The 22,273-nt window shown below is 44.7% G+C and overlaps 1 protein-coding gene across 1 annotated transcript in view; it reads left to right on the forward strand.

Annotated features, from left to right (window-relative positions):
• Positions 1-1,009: 1,009 nt before the first annotated feature.
• Positions 1,010-22,273, forward strand: part of LOC124619519 (agrin) — a 311,708-nt gene continuing 290,444 nt past the window's right edge. The window contains exon 1 of the mRNA XM_047145966.1: positions 1,010-1,113. Within this exon, the coding sequence (XP_047001922.1) occupies positions 1,032-1,113 (82 nt within the window). The 5' untranslated portion in view covers positions 1,010-1,031. The remainder of the gene's footprint in view (positions 1,114-22,273) is intronic.

Below are 22,273 nucleotides of genomic sequence, written 5' to 3' on the forward strand. Positions count from 1 at the left end.
CCCTTGATGCCTCAAAATGTGTCCTACCAAATGAACGCTTCATCTAGTCAATTTGTGCCACAAATTTCTCTTCTCCCCAATTCTATTCAATATCTCCTCATTAGTCATGTGATCTACCCATATAATCTTCAGCATTCTTCTGCAGCACCACATTTCTAAAGCTTCTATTCTCTTTTTGTCCAAACTATTTATCGTCCACGTTTCACTTCCATACATGCCTACATTCCATACAAATACTGTCAGAGACGACTTACTGACACTTAAATCTATACTCGATGTTAACAAATTTCTCTTCCTTAGAAGGACTTTCCTTGCCATTGCCAGTCTACATTTTATATCCTCTCTACTTCGACCATCATCAGTTATTTTGCTCCCCAAATAGCAAAACTCATTTACTACTTCGAGCGTCTCATTTCCTAATCTATTACCTCATCATCACCCGGTTTAATTCGACTACATTCCATTATCCTCGTTTTGCTTATATATATATATATATATATATATATATATATATATATATATATTGATGAAAGTATGAAAGCTGCCTGATGATGAATTGTATCAATTCGAAACCGCTAACCATACTTTTTGAATAAAGTAACCTATAACCAATTTGTGCCTGTTTGCTGCTTTACTATCAACAGTTTGTACCGAAGTATTCGATACACGACCTATTTCGTTACAAGGTGCACTGAATACCTGTCACACTGCTCTCCACGCGCTCCCCCTGGCCAGCCAGTGGTCCGGGACCCCGGCAGAGGCACAGAGCGGGTGGCGGCCCCTTACCTCAGCTGTGGCGACTTCCGCTTGAGCCGCCCCGCGTATCTGGCGAGCGCATCTGCGCACCGCCGCTGTTCTTTTGCTCGCCGCGGGACTCGAAGGCGGACCGCGGGCCGAGCGACGCCGGCGGCCTGCTAGGGGGGGATGTGAGCGGCCTCCCGGAGCAAGTGGTGGGGGCAGCGCGGCTACTTAAGAGCCCGGCGCGGCCGGCGCGCCGTCAGTGCCCGCCTCCTCCAGCGCAGCGCCTCGCCATGGACTTACACCGCCCCGCTCCCGCTCCGCTTTGCCGCCACGGTTTGGTCGTGCTGCTGCTTGCCGCTGCGGCGCTCTCAAGTAAGTCGCCGGACGCCCACTCTACCCTCATCTTGTAACAATAACAACACTGCAAACGCCCTCCGCTCCTGCCGGTTGCTTGCGCACAAAATCGCTTCCTGTAAACCTTACCACAATATACGAATTACATAGCTCGTTTAGCTACATTTATTCTCCGCAACATTTCTAAAATAATGCTGACCTCTCTGCGGAGTGCGCTGCAGTGTGTGACGTATATTTACACAGCCCGAACTCAGATACCAGAGACAAAAATTCGAATGTTGTTCTGGGATGTTTTGAGTTTTTTAGTTTTATAGACTAGTGATCTCCTATGGTTCGTTACAGATTGAAAATAGAACTGTCAATTATTTTGTTTGTCTCCTCGCTTACCTTCATTTCCCTGAAAATACTTTCGCAACAGGCAGAAAGCCAGTAATGCGTAATCGTCAAAATGTACAACACAAAATACAGAGTAATGCAACAAGCCTCAGACAAATACAGTACTACTTTCATGTAAAAAAAAAAAAAAATCTTTGTGTTATGCCTTACGGCAGGTCTTGCCAAGGGGGAAGCCTCGTCAAAGAGGTTCATCGCATCAGCGTCTAGGGAAGGGATTCCAGTGGTGGTTTTTCCGTTGCCTTCCACTGGTGATGATGAAACGATAATGAGGACAACAGAACACCCAGTCCCTGAGCGGAGAAAATCTCCGACCCAGCCGGGAATCGAACCTAGGCCTCTTGGCGTGACAGACCGCCGCTTTGACCACTCAGCTATCGGGGCGGACACTGTCATGTGACTACTGTGATAAATAATTACTCGAAGTATAAGTCTAAATGTATTCTTCCCCGCTGCAGAAAATGCTCATTTCGCGGCCAAATTAAAATGGTAAACTGGAGTAGATGTGAAGCCTAAGACGCTGAGAACCGACTGGCGGTTCCAGAATCCGTCGGATTACAGCAGTAACAAAGTGCAATACTGTGCCTGTAGATGCTGTATTACTGATAAAAATGTTCCCAGTATATAACAAGCTACAGCCAAGCACAGCCACTGGCGCAATGTCTTTCGATGGCGCCTCAGACGCCGCTTTTATTGTGGTAGAACACATCCAGTCTCAAGTCTGTCTGTTGTGAGCTGCCCCTTTCTGTAGTTTAACGCAAAACGTCGAAAATGTATCGAAACTACAGTGGTGCACACCAACCATTGGTCAGATTAGATAAGTTGCAGCACACTACAGCAGTCTTACAGAAACGCTTCGTCCGTAGTTTAAATAGATATTGGTGCTTGTAAAAAGAATTTTTTTGTAGTCTATGCAAAACCACTTATCTTTCACTGTAACATCACGCTGCAATACAATGTGATGAGTGAGCAGTCGACTGGGGCACAAGGTACGAAAATGTCTTCAACGTCTGATCGTAATTGTTTCCTGTGTTCCAAACTCAGCGACGTTTCATACGGTAGTACTTACTCAAAAATTTTTCGTTTTGTCCTTCACTCGAACTTCGAAGGTAATACCACACATTCAACTGCTCATTGTTGCGGTTGAGTCTAGAAAAACAAAATTAGTACAATTTAATACAGGACCGAGATTATCAAATTTATCCTCTGCTGTTAAACATCGGAAAATTACTAGGCCCTTTAGATACGTAGCACCCATTAACTCATACAGTGTTACGCCATTATACTATGTCCTTTATTTACATCTTTATGTACCTTTGATAAATTACGAACGATGTCGTTTACTTACCAGGATAAAATTTTTTGCTCTTATTATCAAATCGACAGTAATTATTTTTATCAAAGGATTCTTTTAAGAAAACGATAAAGAGTTAGAATGGCTGGCCAATATTTACTTTCAAAAAGTGAAATATTTAGTACTACCCATAGACGTATTTAAAAGTGAGAACAGTATTTATGGCTGACGAAACTATTAGATCCTTCCTATGAAGTGGTCTCAAAATGCTTGTTATATCGATGCCAGTATTATAAGCACATGCTAAGCTGCGAAATGGAATGAAAATCACAGTTTTAGTTAATTTTTCAAATATTATTAGTACTGTATTCTATTCATCAACTGAAACTGGCTCGAGCCGACTCTAATTCGACATATAACTGTTTGTGGCGTCGCCGTTACGATGAGCCAAATGCAGCAGAATTACTCGAATCTATTCGTAGAAGGAGCAGTTCGTTCGAACTCTTTCACAATTACTAACATCGATAAAACTTTTTGCTTCACTTTCTTGCTACTGCAATCGCTACGGGGCATGTCTTCTCACGGCCCCTCTTGAAGAGTCTTTCCAAAAATTTCCCGTATCCTTTTTTATTCTGATCGCTAGAAAACATGATTTCACATGTCAGCAATACAACTTGTTTATACACATAATCCTTTTCCTCTCTTATTACTTTAATGACGACCGATACAGTGTTACACCATTATACTATGTCCTTTATTTACATCTTTATGTACCTTTGATAAATTACGAACGATGTCGTTTACTTACCAGGATAAAATTTTTTGCTCTTATTATGAAATCGACAGTAATTATTTTTATCAAAGGATTCTTTTAAGAAAACGATAAAATTATAAAGAGTTAGAATGGCTGGCCAATATTTACTTCCAAAAAGTGAAATATTTAGTGCTACCCATAGACGTATTTAAAAGTGAGAACAGTGTTTATAGCCGACGAAACTATTAGATCCTTCCTGAACGAGGAAAGGGGATAGATTGGGCTTGGTCAGGAACCCTCTCACCCTGGAGTCCGAGTCACCTGCACCTACTTCTAATAGTCTCTAACCTACACCTCTTTCCTACCTGACTAGGAACTAGCAGTTCCGGAAGCAGGGAGCATTTTTTTTTCACTTTTAAATTCGTCCATCGTCAGTATTGGAATTTGACTTCTTGAAACTTCAGTCCTGGCAGTATACCGTGTCTGCGCAACGGTCTTTATTTCATTTGGTGAAGCAGTAAGTGATTACGAATCAGCTGCATGTTACCATTAGTATTTCACTTGACATATGAGAGGCAACCAGACTATCGGGAAGACAAGTGAGCGGCTACAATATAAGTGAGCCTAAATTTCAGGTAATTCGTTTTATTTCACATAATTGTCGTATTTACCATAACTTTCAAGTTCTCCTGCTGTAAAGGTTCTCGCAATTTTCCACAAAATTGTTTTATAGCTTTTTTTTTTAGCCCATATTCTCGCAAGAAAAGTTTATTTGTGTTTTGGGCAATCCAAATAAGGTTCAGTAAATTAATTTTCATTACTGCAAATGAAAACGTCCCTGAAGACTACGTATGAATGTAATGTAATGAAGCTGTTTTACGTGAAACAGAAATAAAACAGTTAAAAGTAACTCATCGAGTGCCTTCTTTGAAGGAAATGTAGTTCATAGCGACATTAACAGCTTTGCTATTTATTTTTATCCCTCATACTTCGTTCCATTATCATACTGACGATTCCTCGATGCCGCAAAATATGTCCTATCAACGGATCTCTTCTTTTCCTCAAGTTGTATAGTAAATTTCTTGCCTCCACAATTCGATTCAGTAATGGTTCATTAGTAATCCAATCTATCTATCAAATGCTCAATTTCCTTCTGAAGCACCCCATTTCGAGAGCTATTCTCTTGTTGTCTGAACTTTTTACTCTCCTCGTTTCACTTACGTACAAGGCTATTTAACTTCAACGTCAGTTCTGCAGGACAAGCGAAATTGGCAAGTTTAACCAAGGTAGTGATGCTACAGTCATTTCGCTGCTTCTGAACTTGGCCTTCGAAGCCACCCTTGTCTCTGGCAATCTCTCATTCTTTCGTTCTTCCCACTCCTCCCAGAAATCAGACGGCGATGCGAACTGATTGTCGCGTTTTCTGTTGCTGATGGATGTTTCCTTTCTTTCTGCTATCCACAGACAGATCAACTACACTCCTGGAAATTGAAATAAGAACACCGTGAATTCATTGTCCCAGGAAGGGGAAACTTTATTGACACATTCCTGGGGTCAGATACATCACATGATCACACTGACAGAACCACAGGCACATAGACACAGGCAACAGAGCATGCACAATGTCGGCACTAGTACAGTGTATATCCACCTTCCGCAGCAATGCAGGCTGCTATTCTCCCATGGAGACGGTCGTAGAGATGCTGGATGTAGTCCTGTGGAACGGCTTGCCATGCCATTTCCACCTGGCGCCTCAGTTGGACCAGCGTTCGTGCTGGACGTGCAGACCGCGTGAGACGACGCTTCATCCAGTCCCAAACATGCTCAATGGGGGACAGATCCGGAGATCTTGCTGGCCAGGGTAGTTGACTTACACCTTCTAGTGCACGTTGCGTGGCACGGGATACATGTGGACGTGCATTGTCCTGTTGGAACAGCAAGTTCCCTTGCCGGTCTAGGAATGGTAGAAAGATGGGTTCGATGACGGTTTGGATGTACCGTGCACTATTCAGTGTCCCCTCGACGATCACCAGTGGTGTACGGCCAGTGTAGGAGATCACTCCCCACACCATGATGCCGGGTGTTGGCCCTGTGTGCCTCGGTCGTATGCAGTCCTGATTGTGGCGCTCACCTGCACGGCGCCAAACACGCATACGACCATCATTGGCACCAAGGCAGAAGCGACTCTCATCGCTGAAGACGACACGTCTCCATTCGTCCCTCCATTCACGCCTGTCGCGACACCACTGGAGACGGGCTGCACGATGTTGGGGCGCGAGCGGAAGACGGCCTAACGGTGTGCGGGACCGTAGCCCAGCTTCATGGAGACGGTTGCGGATGGTCCTCGCCGATACCCCAGGAGCAACAGTGTCCCTAATTTGCTGGGAAGTGGCGGTGCGGTCCCCTACGGCACTGCGTAGGATCCTACGGTCTTGGCGTGCATCCGTGCGTCGCTGCGGTCCGGTCCCAGGTCGACGGGCACGTGCACCTTCCGCCGACCACTGGCGACAACATCGATGTACTGTGGAGACCTCACGCCCCACGTGTTGAGCAATTCGGCGGTACGTCCACCCGGCCTCCCGCATGCCCACTATACGCCCTCGCTCAAAGTCCGTCAACTGCACATACGGTTCACGTCCACGCTGTCGCGGCATGCTACCAGTGTTAAAGACTGCGATGGAGCTCCGTATGCCACGGCAAACTGGCTGACACTGACGGCGGCGGTGCACAAATGCTGCGCAGCTAGCGCCATTCGACGGCCAACACCGCGGTTCCTGGTGTGTCCGCTGTGCCGTGCGTGTGATCATTGCTTGTACAGCCCTCTCGCAGTGTCCGGAGCAAGTATGGTGGGTCTGACACACCGGTGTCAATGTGTTCTTTTTTCCATTACCAGGAGTGTAGTTTTTTTCTATCTTCGATCGACATCTCCTCATCCTGCATGCGAGATTTCCCATTCGCAGCTTTAACGAAGCAGCCCAGCGCCTTCCCCTTGACCAGCTCTGTTCCGTTTTCTCTGTGCGGCACTGCACTAGCTCATGCAGCTGGGCTGGACCGACGATCGGATGTGCATCAGTAAACTGAGCAGAGGCGCTCGCTGTAACCTCAGTGGAGTATGAGGCTGGTCGCTAGAGGGGGCATCCACGAGGAACCCAAACCAAAAACCTGACTCTGAACGGGAGTCTTGGAGCTGCAGGCGGTTTCCGTTCTCGCTCTGGCCTGCTAATTCTGGCACTTGTGATAAAAAGAAGAGGGGGGGGGGGCGGGGAATTCCTGCAGTTTCTTCATGTAAATCTCGCTCTAGGTGACGCCATTCCATCAATACGCCCTCCCGTCTCTATGTAAGGGACACCACTTGAGTCCCGGCCGGGTAACCGCAAGGCTCAGTGCTGTCGCCCACAATATTCACGACCTGCGTCAATGTGCAGTTACCACAATTCGCAGATGACTGTGCACATCCATCTAGCGAGAGATTCCATACTACAAACGTACGAAGTCTGCAGAGACAGCTGGAGGTCGCCAGCAGGTAGCGTCGGCAACACAAGATGAAGATAAAGCCAGACAAAACGACGGCAGTTTACTTTAGCAAGGAAAGATGGTAGCCGTTAGATATCTTAAGATTACAAGACAAAGCCATTTAGTGGAGCCTCTCGGTCGAGTTCTTGGGAGTTCTACTTAGCAAACAATTCCTCTTCCACATTCACGTTGAAGGGCTTAAGAATAAGATGACGACGAAACAACTTCTTCAAGGACACGGGCCTCAGCACTAGGCAACTGCATTAGCAATAGTTTTATACGTCGGCTTAATGTGAAGCACAATACAAAAAATAAAATAAAAATCGTACAGTGCGCTTGCCTCTGATGGATATTAAGAGAGAACGGATTTGCTAGAACAGTTGACCTACACTAGGAACTTGACGTCGACCTGGTACATTACAACATCTTGAAGCATTCAACGAAGATACGTCGACAGTGAAACGAAGACAAAGGTACCACACGAAACATCTGCGGTTTGGGAACAACAGAAGAAAGGCTGTGGCACGGATTTAAAGTTCCACGAATCCTAGTTTCAGAAAGACTGCAAGACCAAGTCGCCAAGGAATACAAAAATTGTGGCCATAGTTTTATGGGCCCTGAGGTCTATTACAATCGCACGTTATGAGAATTTATTTATCCAGAAACGTCCTGACACAAAGAAGTCAATATCACGGAATGTGATGAGACATGAGAATTCAAATCACAGACACACACGCACACACACACACACACACACACACACACACACACACACACACACACACACAGAATATCTTGAAACGCTTTAGTTTCTATATTCCCCATATTATGTGGTTTCAACAATGAGATAATTTCATACAAGAATGCCGGTATGACAAACTCCGAGACTAAAACGTACGAGGATAAGAACCACAAGTATCACACTCCCACAATACATTAAAGAAATAGGCAGCGCTGGCGCAGTGTATATTAAATTTCTCTGATTACGAAGGCCATCTTCGTTGTTCGGCGTCATGCTAAAGGGACCACAGTAGTGTGAAATTTTGGAAACTTGAAAACTGAGAGAAACTGGTTGAGTTGTTTAGAACGCGAGATAGAGGCAGAAACAGTAGACCATTGAGAGATGTGCGTCGACTGACTCCATTTGACACAACACAGCGGTGCTAGGATGTTTGTGCGTGTGGGGACACTTCCCTCCCCAGCCCAGTCCCACTGATCGAGCAATCGACCTCTGCCCAGCTCGATATCGACCTCTTCTTTTAACGTAAAATACCAGTCACCAACGAAAGGAATATGCGACGTTCTAGTATGAAGATTTATTATTTTGATTGCCATTCTTGTAGTGTCGCGCTAACATAGTCTTCAGAAAGCGCGTGGCCTTATGAGGGAAGATAGAGATGCGAATTTTTAATTTATATTGTTTATTAGCTGTTTCAGATAGATATAGCTAATTATTTATTATGCTTCCCGTTACATACAGACGCTGGGAAATAAAGAGACATAAAAATATTAAGTATACGTTTAAGCATGCGACGAACTGTACAGTAGCTCTCAAAAGTATTTTGTAGTTGCGGTGATATGTTGTCAATACTGTTTGTATGCAGTCACAACAGAGCAACGCAGATAGCCGTGTTACTGCGTCTAGAGCTTCATGCCGCAGTGGTGACATATTTAGTAAACAAGCAAAGGCATACAATAACAATATAAGTACATATTCCTTTAGCTCATACATATTTTGTAATTTACTTTGGTGGTACGGTTTTCATTAACTATTGTTATTTAGGCATGCAGACAGTGTTTATTTGTAGAGACAACTAGAAGCATACCAAAACACAAAGAATACTCAGTTAATGTGAGACAAGCTGTTTTGCATGCTTTGAGGAAAGGAAGATCCATCTACCGTTGTTAGATATTATGGCACATCATAACAACTAATAAGTTTGTGAAATCGACGAAAACAGTAAGGAATAGACGCCAATAAGCCAATAACCTTATCCATTACGGATATTTTAGAACCAGTAACTGTTAATTGTATATAAATATATAAAACTGCAACCAGTCACTTTGTTGAATAGTTATTTATTAGTATTAATGCCAATCTTGGTTAAAGTATTTGCTCATAAATTGACTATATTATACGCTAATACGCGAATAGAAATAAGAAATCAGACCACTTGAAGTTTGTTTTTGTAGTAGTTCATTTATTTTATTTCGTGCTCTCGTGTTAATGCTAGTCTGTTTAAAAGTATATGCCGATATATCGACTTTAAAATATGTAAACAAGAACAAATTACATCTCTGAGCACAGTAGGCCTATGTCATATTTTTTGTCAAGATCTTTGTTAAGCAACAGTCTTATAGCACAAGCTGGATGCTGGCAAAGTTTCGCTATCACACTGTAAATGCATCCAGATTGTGTAAAAGCGTGTGAAGTGATGTACCAACTGGCCATCAAAATGGAAGCAGATGAACACTAACGGAAAAAGCCGCCCATAGGTTTGTTTTTTTTGGGTAAGGAGACCAGACAGCGTGGTCATCGGTCTCATCGGATTAGGGAAGGATTGGGAAGGAAGTCGGCCGTGCCCTTTCAGAGGAACCATCCCGGCATTTGCCTGGAGTGATTTAGGGAAATCACGGAAAACCTAAATCAGGATGGCCGGACGCGGGATTGAACCGTCGTCTTCCCGAATGCGAGTCCAGTGTCTAACCACTGCGCCACCCCGCTCGGTAGCCGCCCATACTGTCGAAGTAGGCAGAAAACTAAAATGTTACATCCATATCGACAGATAAACAGTATTCATGGCGATACATTAAAGAATGTTCCATCTTCTTGTCACAGACCCAGCACCCAGCATTATGCTAGAAATAATGATATAACTTCCAGGATACTATCTGAAGATGAACGATAAAAGGTTCAAAAACCGGTTCATGGAATAATAAATAACTAACTATTCAACAAAGAGACTGGTTGTAATTTTATGTATTTACAAACAACATTTTGAATGATCGGTTTAGAATCGCTGAAGTGATTTCCCGTCGCCGCGAAGAGTTTGAAATAGACGAGGACACTGCACTTCAGTCTTGTATAGAGCTGAGAAAATGCTTTCCGTAGTCGCTGTGAAACACTTTGACAGTCCTGACCGGTGGCGGTGATGTGGAGGTCATGTGGTCGAGGCACTCTCTTCGCAGCCGGAAAGCACTCGGGTTGAATAGCCAGTCCGGCCGCACGGATTCGGCTCTCCGTGGTTTCCCTGGGTCTGAAGGTTCAGACGACAAACGAAACAGCTCCTTTAAAAGACATAAGGATGACAACGATGGTGGTTCAACATGGAGATGACAATGTGCGAAGATATATTGTTGCACTTTACTGCCGACGTTTGTTTCAGGGACACACGACGGTTTTTATTTTAGTTTTTACCCCGAAGCAGGAACGTCGACACACAGGCTGATGAAAATAATTTCGTGGAACGTGGTATTGATCAGTAATTAATAAGGACCGCTCTTGGTGGACATGAAAAATGACATTTTCTCCAAATATTTGCGAGCCGTACAGAACATACATTGAAGAGCCAAAGGACCAACACACCGTGGCATGGACTGGACTAACGTCTGAAGTTGTGCTGCAGCGAAATGGCACCGTGAGTCCTGCTGGGCTGTCCATAAATCCGTGAGAGTACCACGGGGTGGGGATCTCTTCCGAACAGCGCGTTGCGAGGCATCCCAGATATGCTCAATAATGTTCATATCTGGGGAGTTCGGTGGTCAGCGGAAGTGTTAACTCAGAAGAGTGTTCGTGGAGCCAACCTGTAGCAATTCTGGACGTTTGGGGTGCCGCATTGTCCTGCTGGAATTGCCCAAGTCTGTCGGAATGTACAATGGACATGAATGCATGCAGGTGATCAGACAGGATGTCACCTGTCAGAGTCGTATCTAGACGTATAAGGGGTCCCATATCACTCCAACTGCAGACGCTCCACACCATTACAGAGCCTCCATCAGCTTGAACAGTCCTCTGTTGACATGCAGGGTCCATGGATTCATGAGGTTGTCTCCATACCCGTACATGTCCATCCACTCGATACAATCTGAAACGAGACGATCCGACCAGGCAACATATTTCCAGTCATCAACAGTCCAGTGTCGGTGTTGGCAGGCCCAGGCGAGGCGTAAAGCTTTGTGTCGTGCAGTCATCAATGGAACACGAATGGGCCTTCGGCTCCGAAAGCCCATATCGATGATGTTTCGTTGAATGGTTCGCACGCTGACACTTGTTGATGGCCTTCATTGAAATCTGCAGCAATTTGCGGAAGGGTTACACTTCTGTCAGGTTGAGCGATTCTCTTCAGTCGTCGTTGGTCCCGTTCTTGCAGAATTTTTTCCGGCCACAGCGATGTCGGAGATTTGATGCTTTTCCGGGTTCCTGATACTCATGGTGCACTCGTGAAATAGTCTTACGGGAAAATACTCACTTCATCGCTACCTCGGAGATGGTGTGTCCTGTCGTTCGTGCGCTGACTTAACACGACGTTCAAACTCACATACATCTTCATGACCTGCCATTGTAGCAGCAGTAACCGATCTAACAGCTGCGCCAGACACTTGTCTTATATAGGCATTGCTGACCGCAGCGCCGTATCCTTCCTGTTTAATATCTCTGTATTTGAATACGCATACCTATACCAGTTTCTTTGGCGCTTCAGTGTATAAAGTTGGTAGCGTTGCCTTTTGGACTTCCTTTCGAACGTCTGTAGGTCATTGAACTGGCTATATGTAAAAGACGATCATTGCAATCACCAAGGGGTTTACGCGAGAAGACTTCGGCGAGGTCAATGAAAGATAAATTACTCTGACTGAACAAGTGTGTGTGTGTGTGTGTGTGTGTGTGTGTGTGTGAAGTAATTCAATTAGTGGGGTTAGTGTAGCTGAGTTATTACACGTCCTCGGTGTGGAAGACAAATTGCCGCGGCATGGCAGGTGCAGCTTTGTAGCGAGAAATGGACTGCTTTGTAGCTCGCTGTGCGATATTTCAGCCGCTGATGGGATCCGCTCTCTAGCCTCGCGCCGGCGGCCGTGCGCGCTGAGGTCTTTGTGACGACGTCCGGCGAGAGTGACGTCACTGGCTACGAGAGAAGCGATATACGGCTGGCAACGAACTCCAGCCATCACGCATGCGGGTGGCGGAAGCGGCGCTAGAGCGCCCTGTGTCGGTTCCGTTTACCGGTACCGGAGAAGGCGTTTCCAAGTCATCAGCTCGCATCGACAGCAAACCGAAGCTTGTACGAGATTCGCCTTTCAGGGTTTTACAAAAGAACCTCGACGGCGCTACTGACATGTGGCATTACAGCTGTTTTTGTCGTTGTTAAAGGAATGGCACATGGAAAAACTGGCAGAGTATTTGTTTACACAGAGCATCTAAGGAACCTGCGTTATGAAAGAACAAAGGCGGAAATGTGACGTGGAGGTTTTCCTTGGACGACATATTAAAGATATTCGTGAAGGAACTTATCAGAAATTCCTCCGTTCAAATTTTCGGAATCATTCAGCCTCATAAAAGAGCTTTTGCAATTAATTTGCAGAATTTCGTCGTGGTCGAGCTCCCGCCAGCAATGAATTATGTGATTAATCTATAAACTCAGCTATGCCTTTAAAAAAAAATAAAAAAATAAAAAAAGGGGGAGGGGCGATGTTTTGCGTCACATTATTGAATAGAATTAGCACAGGATACTCCGCCAGATAGATGAATCCTTAGGCATATGGAATACTGCATACTGCAGTACATTCGATTTTAGCTCAAATTGTAACTGGAAATAATCTGTTGCCGATCGATTACGCACAATTTAACTGAAGCTCAGAAAGACTCATCTCAATTGGTGGAAGGAAATGAGAAAAGAAAATCTACACAGTAAAGGCAAAATTCGTATACAGCGTTGTAACGAGAGAGAGATATTGTGCGAGCCGGAAGCTAAACAGCCATCAGTTATCTGAGTGTTCCGAGATGTACCGAAACCACTGGCTAATTCGCGAAACGCTCACAATAAAACGACGGCGTGTTTCTTTGCTTACACCGGACAATCTGCGACAATTGCGTTATAGGGATGAAGAACGGTCAATGCTGTTTAGTATACAACAATTTTTTGTCACAATTCATTTATTAAATTTTGAAAAGTGTTGCGTCATTCTTCATCGCGACAATGTTAGCTGCAACATAGGAAGTCACACGATTGATGGTTTTGTAGAGAAAAGCAACGGACCAGTGTCTCGCTGCACCTGTGTTCACCTCGCTTATAGCGTAGTGACTTCTTTTTACGGCGTAATGTCAAACAAAAAAATTGTGTACCCTTCGATTTTCGTCATCTCATATAGTTGCTGAACCGTTGCAACACGACATTTTTTGTCAAATGTTTGAGTGGAGCGAAAAACAAGAACCTCTAGAAATTAGGAATTATCCAGTTGATTTTTGTCGAATTTTCGCAGCCGAATGAAAGAGCGACGAATAGAGAAATAGCGTTTGAAATTGGCTAGTGTGACGTCTAGTTTCGTAAAAAAATGGTTCAAATGGTTCTGAGCACTATGGGACTCAACTGCTGTGGTCATCAGTCCCCTAGAACTCAGAACTACTTAAACCTAACTAACCTAAGGACATCACATACACCCATGCCCGAGGCAGGATTGGAACCTGCGACCGTAGCAACAGTGCGGCTCCGGACTGGAGCGCCTAGAACCGCAGGGCCACCGCGGCCGGCTTCGTAAAAAAAAAAAAAAAAAAACAAAAAAAAAAAAAAAAAAAAGTATTTAATTGCTTCAGGTGTGGTCTACGTGGACAGACGAATATTCGTTGTTGGTCAGGTCTATGTGACGTGCATATTTCGATCTGTCGACTCCTTTTTCATTCCGGATAACACAACGAAGACATTACGAAGATGCTCAACAAACTCTGGAGGCAGACGCTGTAAGAGGGGTGTCGTGCACTATAGAGAGATTTAAAGTTGAAATTCCGAGAGCGTACGTTCCAATATCAATCCCAAAACATAGTAGGCCACCTCCTCCTACCAACATCGTTCGCTGAAAGACCACGATGACAAAATGAGACAAACCTGAGCGCATACGGAGATTTCTCAACATTCATTCTCCGGACGGAACATTAGTGAACGAAACACTGAAGACCATGGTAGTGATACCAAAAGAACCCTCGATCATATTTTGGTTTGCGGAGTCTAGATGTATCTATTTCTCCGCCCTCTGCCTGTGTCGGAGGCCTACGGCCCGAGAACGCCAGCTGGCCTTTCTGGCCGAGCGGTTCTAGGCGCTTCAGTCCGGAACCGCGCTGCTGCTACGGTCGCAGATTCGAATCCTGCCTCGGGCATGGATGTGTGTGATGTCCTTAGGTTGGTTAGGTTTAAGTAGTTCTAAGTTCTAGGGGACTGATGACCTCAGATGAGTCCCGCAGTGCTCAGAGCCGTTTGAATCATTTGAACCGAGAACGCCACAGTCGCAGCAAAGACTGGACCGCTACGCCTGGCGTCTCTGTCTGCCGCTGGAGCGCCGTCCAGCTCGAGAGCGGCGCTGTGCGGGCAGCGTACGCGCAGGCGCCCCCACCGGCCGGCCGGCCGGCTTTTCTTGCAGAGCGGACGGGACCGGCCCAGACCACACAGCGCCATGTTAACGACAGGACGCAGCCCGCCCCGTCAGGAGCAAGCCGCGGTCCTCGCGTGCGCTCATGCGTGCCGGCAGCCGATGTGCACCTGCCGTGTATCTCTTCCTTTCAGCAAAAACCTTGTTCGGCGCCGTGAGCTGGTTTAATTTTACACAACTGTCCGAACGCGCAAAAACTCCCAACCTAAAGGAATAACAGTTGGCAAATACTACTTCGTCTTGCTTATACTGGCGTGTCCGACTAATGTTCAAATGTGTGTGAAATCTTATGGGACTTAACTGCTAAGGTCATCAGCCCCTAAGCTTACGCACTACTTAACTTAAATTATCGTAAGGACAAGTACACACACACCCATGCCCGAGGGAGGACTCGAACCTCCGCCGGGACCAGCCACACAGTCCATGACCGCAGCGCCTTAGACCGCTCGACTAACCCCGCGCGGCCGAGCCCGACACAATCTTCACGTACATCTAAAGAAAACCTGATCTGCATACTCATGGTGGCGCTACTAGATCCGTTATTATGCAACTGGCGCGAAATATGGATAATCATCACTTTCAGATCTAGAAACACGCCTACCAACTTTCGCTTACGTCGCATAACTGCTTCTTTGTTTCGTGATTTTTCCCGTCAGTGTATTATCCAGTTCCAGCCAAGTACATTCAGAGACATGGGTTAATGTCTCCAAAAGAAGTTGAGGACTAAAAGGTTGATGCACTGAAAGACTCCACGATGTATATACTCTTATAGATAAGTCATCAGTACTGGTTCACTTACCGTGTTACTTTAATATGAATGTCGGTATTTTAGATTCAGAAATACGCAGAACCCATCGGTCTCGACTAAGTCATTCCGGAGGCTCCTACTGGTTGTAAGGCAAATCCTAGAAGTGGAGACAATCGAGAAGTCCTGTAGCGCACTATATTTGGCTAAAAAGAACCGAAGTTCTGTAATGGAGAGCCTCTACAACATTCCGCTGTACAGTTCGCAGTTGAAAACGGAGTATGTTTAAGAAACTGCATTACTCTGTTGTGAGAAAGGTCTTCCTCTACATCTAAATGGATATTCTGCAAATCACACTTATGTGCCTGACACAGGATTCATCGAATCACCTTCACATTAATTCTTTATTACTGCACTCTGGAACAGCGCGCGGGAAATAGACGAACACCTTTATCTTTCCGTACGAGCTCTGATTTCGCTTATTTTATTATGATAATCGTTACTTCCTATGACGGTTGGCATCGACAAAATATTATCACATTCGAAGGAGAAAGTTGGTGATTGAAATTTCGTGAGAAGATACCGCCGCAACGAAAAACATCTTTGTTTTAATTATATCCACCCGAAATCCTGTATCATACCCTTGAGGCTCTCTCCCCTATTTCGCCATAACACAAAACTTTCTGCTCTTATTTGAACTTTCTCTATGTACTCCGTTAATCCTATATGGTAAAGATCCCAGACCGCGCAGCAGTACTCCAAAAGAGGACGGACAAGCGTAGTGTAGGCAGTCTCTTTAGCAGATCTGTTACATTTCTTAAGTATTCTGTCAATAAAACGCAGTCTTTGGTTTGCCTTCCCCCACAACATTTTCTATGTGATCGTTCCAATTTGAGTTGCTGGTGGTTGTAATTCGTACGTATTTAGTTGAATTTATGGTCTTCAGATTTGATTGATTTATCGTGTAACCGAAGTTTAACGGTTTCCTTTTAGCACTACAGTTTTCATTATTTAAGTCCAATTTTCGCACCATACAGTTATCTTTGCTAAATCGTTTTGCAATTTGTTTTGATCTTTTGATGACTTTCTTAGACGATAAACGACTGCATTATCTGCGAACAACCAAAGACGGCTACTCAGATTCTCTCCTGTTTTACTCGATGACTTTCCATCAGTTACTACGAAGTGTGACCTCTTTGACAGAAAATGACGATTCCAGTCACATAACTGAGACGATGTTCCATAAGCATGCAATTCTACTACAAACTGTTTGTGTGGTACAGTGTGCCATCTAATGCGAATTCCACACTGCACAGCAATACTCCAGAATAGGGCGGACAAGCGTGGTGTAAGCAGTTTCTTTAGTAGACCTGTTGCACCTTCTAAGTGTTTTGCTTATGAATCGCAGTCATTGGTTGGCTGTACACACAACATTATCTATGTGGTCGTTCCAATTGGTATTTGTAATTGTAACCCCTAAGTATTTAGTTGAATTTCCGGCCTTCTTTGTATCTTCGCTACTCCCTCCATCAGTCCCATCTGGCAAGACTCGCTCTGTACGCACACTCCCAGATACTGACGGATAGTAATCACACAGAAACGAGTCTTTCTACCTATTTCTGCACAATACGTTACATTTGTCCATGTTCACCGTCGACTTCCAATCGCTGCACCAAGGGCCAACTTTTGCAGGTCGTCTTCGGTTTCGCCACAGTTTCCTACCGGTGTCTTCTTCATATACGACAGCATCAACTGTGAACTGCCTCGTGAGCTTCTGACGGTATCCACGACTTCGTTTGTATACAGGTGAATGACCGAAACTTGAACTGTCATTCTTAATTGACAGAAACCTTCACTCTTAAAAGTAACTTAAGGATTGTTTATAGGACCTCTTCACATTATAAAACTTGAAAAATCCGAACCTTGCTCGCTTTTTATTTTTTCAACAGTTCAACATATCGAACGATATTTTCAGTAGACGATAGTAAACAGGTTGTGTAATTTCGTTGCATGGGAAATACTCTCAACTCTTGTTTGAACCGAGACACAGTAGCGTGTATGGCTCTTTAAATGTAATGATCTACGTAACAATATTCAAAATCTCTTGAAGCTGGGCGCTGTTGTGTAAACAACGTCAAATGGGGCTCTCATGCCAGGCTCCGTAGTCACATCCAGCTACAGTTTAATAGGGCAACGCTGCTGAGGTGAAGCGTATTTCCTCTTGGCTCTACTCTATCCGACAGAGTCTCAAGGTCGGCTACCACTGTTGTAAACCGAATTATTTGTTAACTCTTAGCATATCAGGTGGGGACTATTTGTGTTGAGTGCACATAGTCATGTTGAAGGGACAGCTTTTGTGAAAACAAGTAAACCCTTGAACCATAGTGAAGCCTCACTTGGCAGTGTTTGCACCACAGTTCAGACCGCTTTGCCTTTCAGATATAGAACTTTTCTCAGATATTTTTGAAAAAATAATCAACCCCAACATTAACAAGCATTATATCACTGTACTCGTGTCTTCAACAGTTTCATAATGTAGTTAGAAAAGTACATCGTTCAGTTTTCTAAATGCTTGCTTCAGTAACAAAATTCGGAGATAACCTCATCTCGATATCTTAGGCCATTTACGAAATAAACAGTGTGCAAGGTTCAGATCTTTCATACTGTACATAGTGAAGAGTAGTGTCTCTACAAGACTCCTTCGAAGTGCACCCAAAGTTACTTTGGCGTGGGGAGATTTCTTCCCATTGAGGAAATATTTTAAAATAAAATATATCTCTGTAGTAAGTAAACAATAGGAAATACTACTAACAGATGTCAGAAGTACGTATCTGTCAGTCATAATCTCAGATCAGGATTCGAGTAAACAAAAAGTAAGGCAGAGAACAACACAGACTAAACAAGCAAGCAATAAGCTGAATTCCGTCCTTTTGTCAGAGGAAATTAAGAAAAAGACAAAATAAATTATGAATGACTCAGTTCATGATTTATGGTTAATGATAGCAGCTGCAGGCTACATACCTAATTATTTCCAAGGGTACCAAAAATTTGATTTTGTTTATTTCGAAAAATTATTGACCGAATTCATCATTTTAAATGCTGTCTTAATCTACTCGTTAAGAGCTATAATCCTATGTTAAAACAACACAAGAGAAGTATTACAGTTCCAAAAAAAATATTCAAATGTGTGTTAAATCTTATGGGACTTAACTGCCAAGGTCATCAGTCCCTAAGCTCACAACTACTTAACCTAAATTATCCTAAGGACAAACACACACCCATGCCCGAGGGAGGACTCGAACCTCAGCCGGGACCAGTTGCACAGTATTACAGTTACAAACTGTGTATAGACAGCTTGAGGCAATGTAACTCGCCGGGTACAAATACACGGACCGTATTCATCCAGTAATTGACAATGAGAGCACTTAGTAACATGCAGCAAACTTACGCAATTCCAAACCTTTACGAAACTTCTACTCGCTGCCAGCCCCCACGAACTGACGAAAGAAAAAACGTTTATCGCTTGCTACATTCTCGCTGTTCGTGCAGTAAAACTTCAGCAACAAGCATAATGTTTTCATTTAAGAGAATTACTTCTTTACCACTGACTGTATTCGAAACACATTTTGTAGACTACGTCTACATATACCACTGAATGTACCTACAAAATTATATCACTGGACGACGCATAGTTCAGAAGATACCAGATCATAAAAATTTAAATGCGTACAACTAGCTTTTGGTTAAAACTGAGCTTAAATTATCCAGATAATGGTCAACCAGAGTTTGATAATGAGAGCAGCTGGTGACTTCCAATAAGCTTCCAACACAATTTCGAACCGATCACAAACTATTTCTCGCTTACATGCTTAACGGCAAATATTTAACACATTAGCCCATTTGTAAAATAATCAGACGTTTGAAGCTGTTATACATACGGGAGTTCGATTATTTAAGGAATCGGTGGCTTTTTCTGGTTTCTTTATATGGAGCGAAGTCCTGGAAAATGACAAAAAAAGATACAAGACGACTTGAAAGTGGGGAATTTTTCAGAAGTCGTTGTAGGGTACCTCATATCAGCAATTTAGGAAGCGAATGAAAACTGCGACATATATCACCGAAAAGGTGGAAAAGGGGTGTTTAAAATGGCAGGGACACATGAGAAAGTTAGTGCGTGAACGATGGCTTAAATACGAGAGAAAAGAGGAAGACCCTGTGCAGAGTGAAAAACCATCTGGAGGAGTGTATAAAAGGAAAAATTTTAAAGAACATTTGGAGAGGCGAAACGGGGTCGCGCGAAACGGTGTAAGAAGTTGTAAACAACTCGCAGAAGAAATAAATAATAAGAATGACGTACGTTCCGTTTGCAAGCAGCTCTTCAATTTAATGGTGAAGCTAATGTCATATTCCAAATACCCTTACTCTTTCATTAGGCGACGTTAGTGACGTGTGTCCAACGCTTACTGTTGGTGGAAGATGGTACGAACCTCGAGCGCAGGTGTATGTGTTTCCTCCTAGGTGTGCTGTACAGCCAGAGCAGCGGCGTGTAGAGTGTAGTGCATAGAGTGCAGTACCGGCCGCCGTTACGGAGGCTGGTGCGCGGTCGGCGGCTGCAGCCTCGCCTGCAGGGTCGTTGGCTCGAGCCCGGTCGCGGGCAACTCGAGCAGAACGGTCGAGCAGCGGCGGCACCGGCGCTTTATCTGCCCTCCGCTGCAGCGCGCCACGCTCGCATATATCTGAGTATCTGCATCCCGCATCCACACTGCAGCCGACAAGTGCACGGCGGGCCATTACTGCCTACCTGTGCGCCACCTGCTCCCGAGCCTGCTGGGTGCACGACTGTGTCCCGGTGCTGACTAGTTCTACACAGCAGGCGGCCTAAACGTCTCGTCTTATACAGGGTACGAGACTATAAAGAGAACAGAAATACAGGTCAATCTGTTGCAACAGACAGCCAGTACAATACTGATGTGACAAAAGCCATCAGATATCGCTATGCACGTGTGTAGATGGCGGTAGTATCGCCCACGCAAGGTATAAAGGGCGCTGCATTGACGGAGCTGTCATTTGCACTCAGGTGATCCACGTAAAAAAGTTTCCGACGTGATCATGGCCGCACGAATGGTAGTAGGAATGGTAGTAGGAACTAGAAAATTTCGGAAATTGTTAAGGATTTCTGTATTCCGTGATCGACAGTAGCAATAGTGTGCCGAGAATGTCAAATTTCAGCATTACGGTTCACCGCGGACAACGCAGTGCCCGACAGCCTTCACTTAACGACCGAGAGCAGCGGCGTTTGCGTACAGTTGTCAGTGTTAACAGACAAGCAACACTGTGCGAAATGACCGCATAAATCAATGTGGGACGTATGACGAACGTATCCGTTAGGACAGTAAGGCGAAATTTGGCGTCTGCCAGCAAACAATCAACGCGAATGCCTTTGCTAACAACACGACATGGCATCCAGCGCCTCTCTAGGGCTCAACCTGATGTGTTGGCAAATGTGCCAACACCTTGTAGATCGAGGAGGCCGAAATGCACGTTATCTAACGCAGACGGGCGTGAATTCTGGAACAGGATAAGTAGTGAATTCTAATAAGAAAAGTATGCAGCTCCTCGAATACTTAACTTTTATTCTTTGTTGTATACATCGTTCTTGATGAGCCATTTCATACGATAATTATCAAAGTATGTAAGGCTAATGGCGCCTTGCTAGGTCGTAGCCATGGACTTAGCTGAAGGCTATTCTAACTGTCTCTCGGCAAATGAGAGAAAGGCTTCGTCAGTGTAGTCGCTAGAAATGTCGTCGTACAACTGGGCGAGTGCTCGTCCATATCTCGAGACCTGCCTTGTAGTGGCGCTCGGTCTGCGATCACACAGTGGCGACACGCGGGTCCGACATGTACTAAATGGACCGCGACCGATTTAAGCTACCACCTAGCAAGTGTGGTGTCTGGCGGTGACACCACACAACCGATATGGTCATGAGTCCAAGATGACTGGAGAATCATGACCTGGACAGATGAGTCCTGATTTCAGGTAGGGTTCGAGTGTGACGCAGACCACACGAAGCCATGGAGCGAAATTGGCAACAAAGTACTCTCCAAGCTGGTGGTAGCTCTATAATGTTGTGGGCTGCATTTACATGCATCCTCTCGTCCAACTCAACCGATCATTGAGTGGAAACGTTTATGTTCGGCTACTGGAGACCATCTGCAGCTATTCATGGGCTTCATGTACCCAAATAACAATGGAATTGTCACCAGGCCACGACAATTCGTTATCGTTTGAAGAACATTCTGGACAATTCAAAAAATGGTTCAGATGGCTCTAAGCGCTATAGGACTTAACATCTGAGGTAATCAGTCCCCTAGACTTAGAACTACTTAAACCTGACTAACCTAAGGACATCACACACATTCATGCCCGGGGCAGGATTCGAACCTGCGACCATAGCAGCAGCGCGGTTCCGAACTGAAGCGCTTAGAACCGCTCGGCCACATCGGCCGGCTCTGGACAATTCGAGCGAATGATAAGGCCACCCAGAGTGCCCGAAGTGAATCCTATAGACTATTTGTGGAACATAATCGAGAGGTCAGTTTGTACACAATATCCTGCACCGGTAACACTCGCGCCATTATGAACGGCTATAGAGTCAGCATTGCTCATTACTTCAGCAGGGGACTTCCAACGGCTTGTTGCATCCATGCCACGTTGAGCTGCTGCTCTGCTCCGAGCAAAAGGATTTCCGACATGATTTACCAGGTATCGACATATGTCACTGATAGTATCTGCAAAATCACATCATTGTATTACACGTAGATTAACAGCTATGACGTCAAAACTC

Source organism: Schistocerca americana, chromosome 6, assembly GCF_021461395.2.
Source record: "Schistocerca americana isolate TAMUIC-IGC-003095 chromosome 6, iqSchAmer2.1, whole genome shotgun sequence".
In the NCBI taxonomy this organism is placed as follows: Eukaryota; Metazoa; Arthropoda; class Insecta; order Orthoptera; family Acrididae; genus Schistocerca; species Schistocerca americana.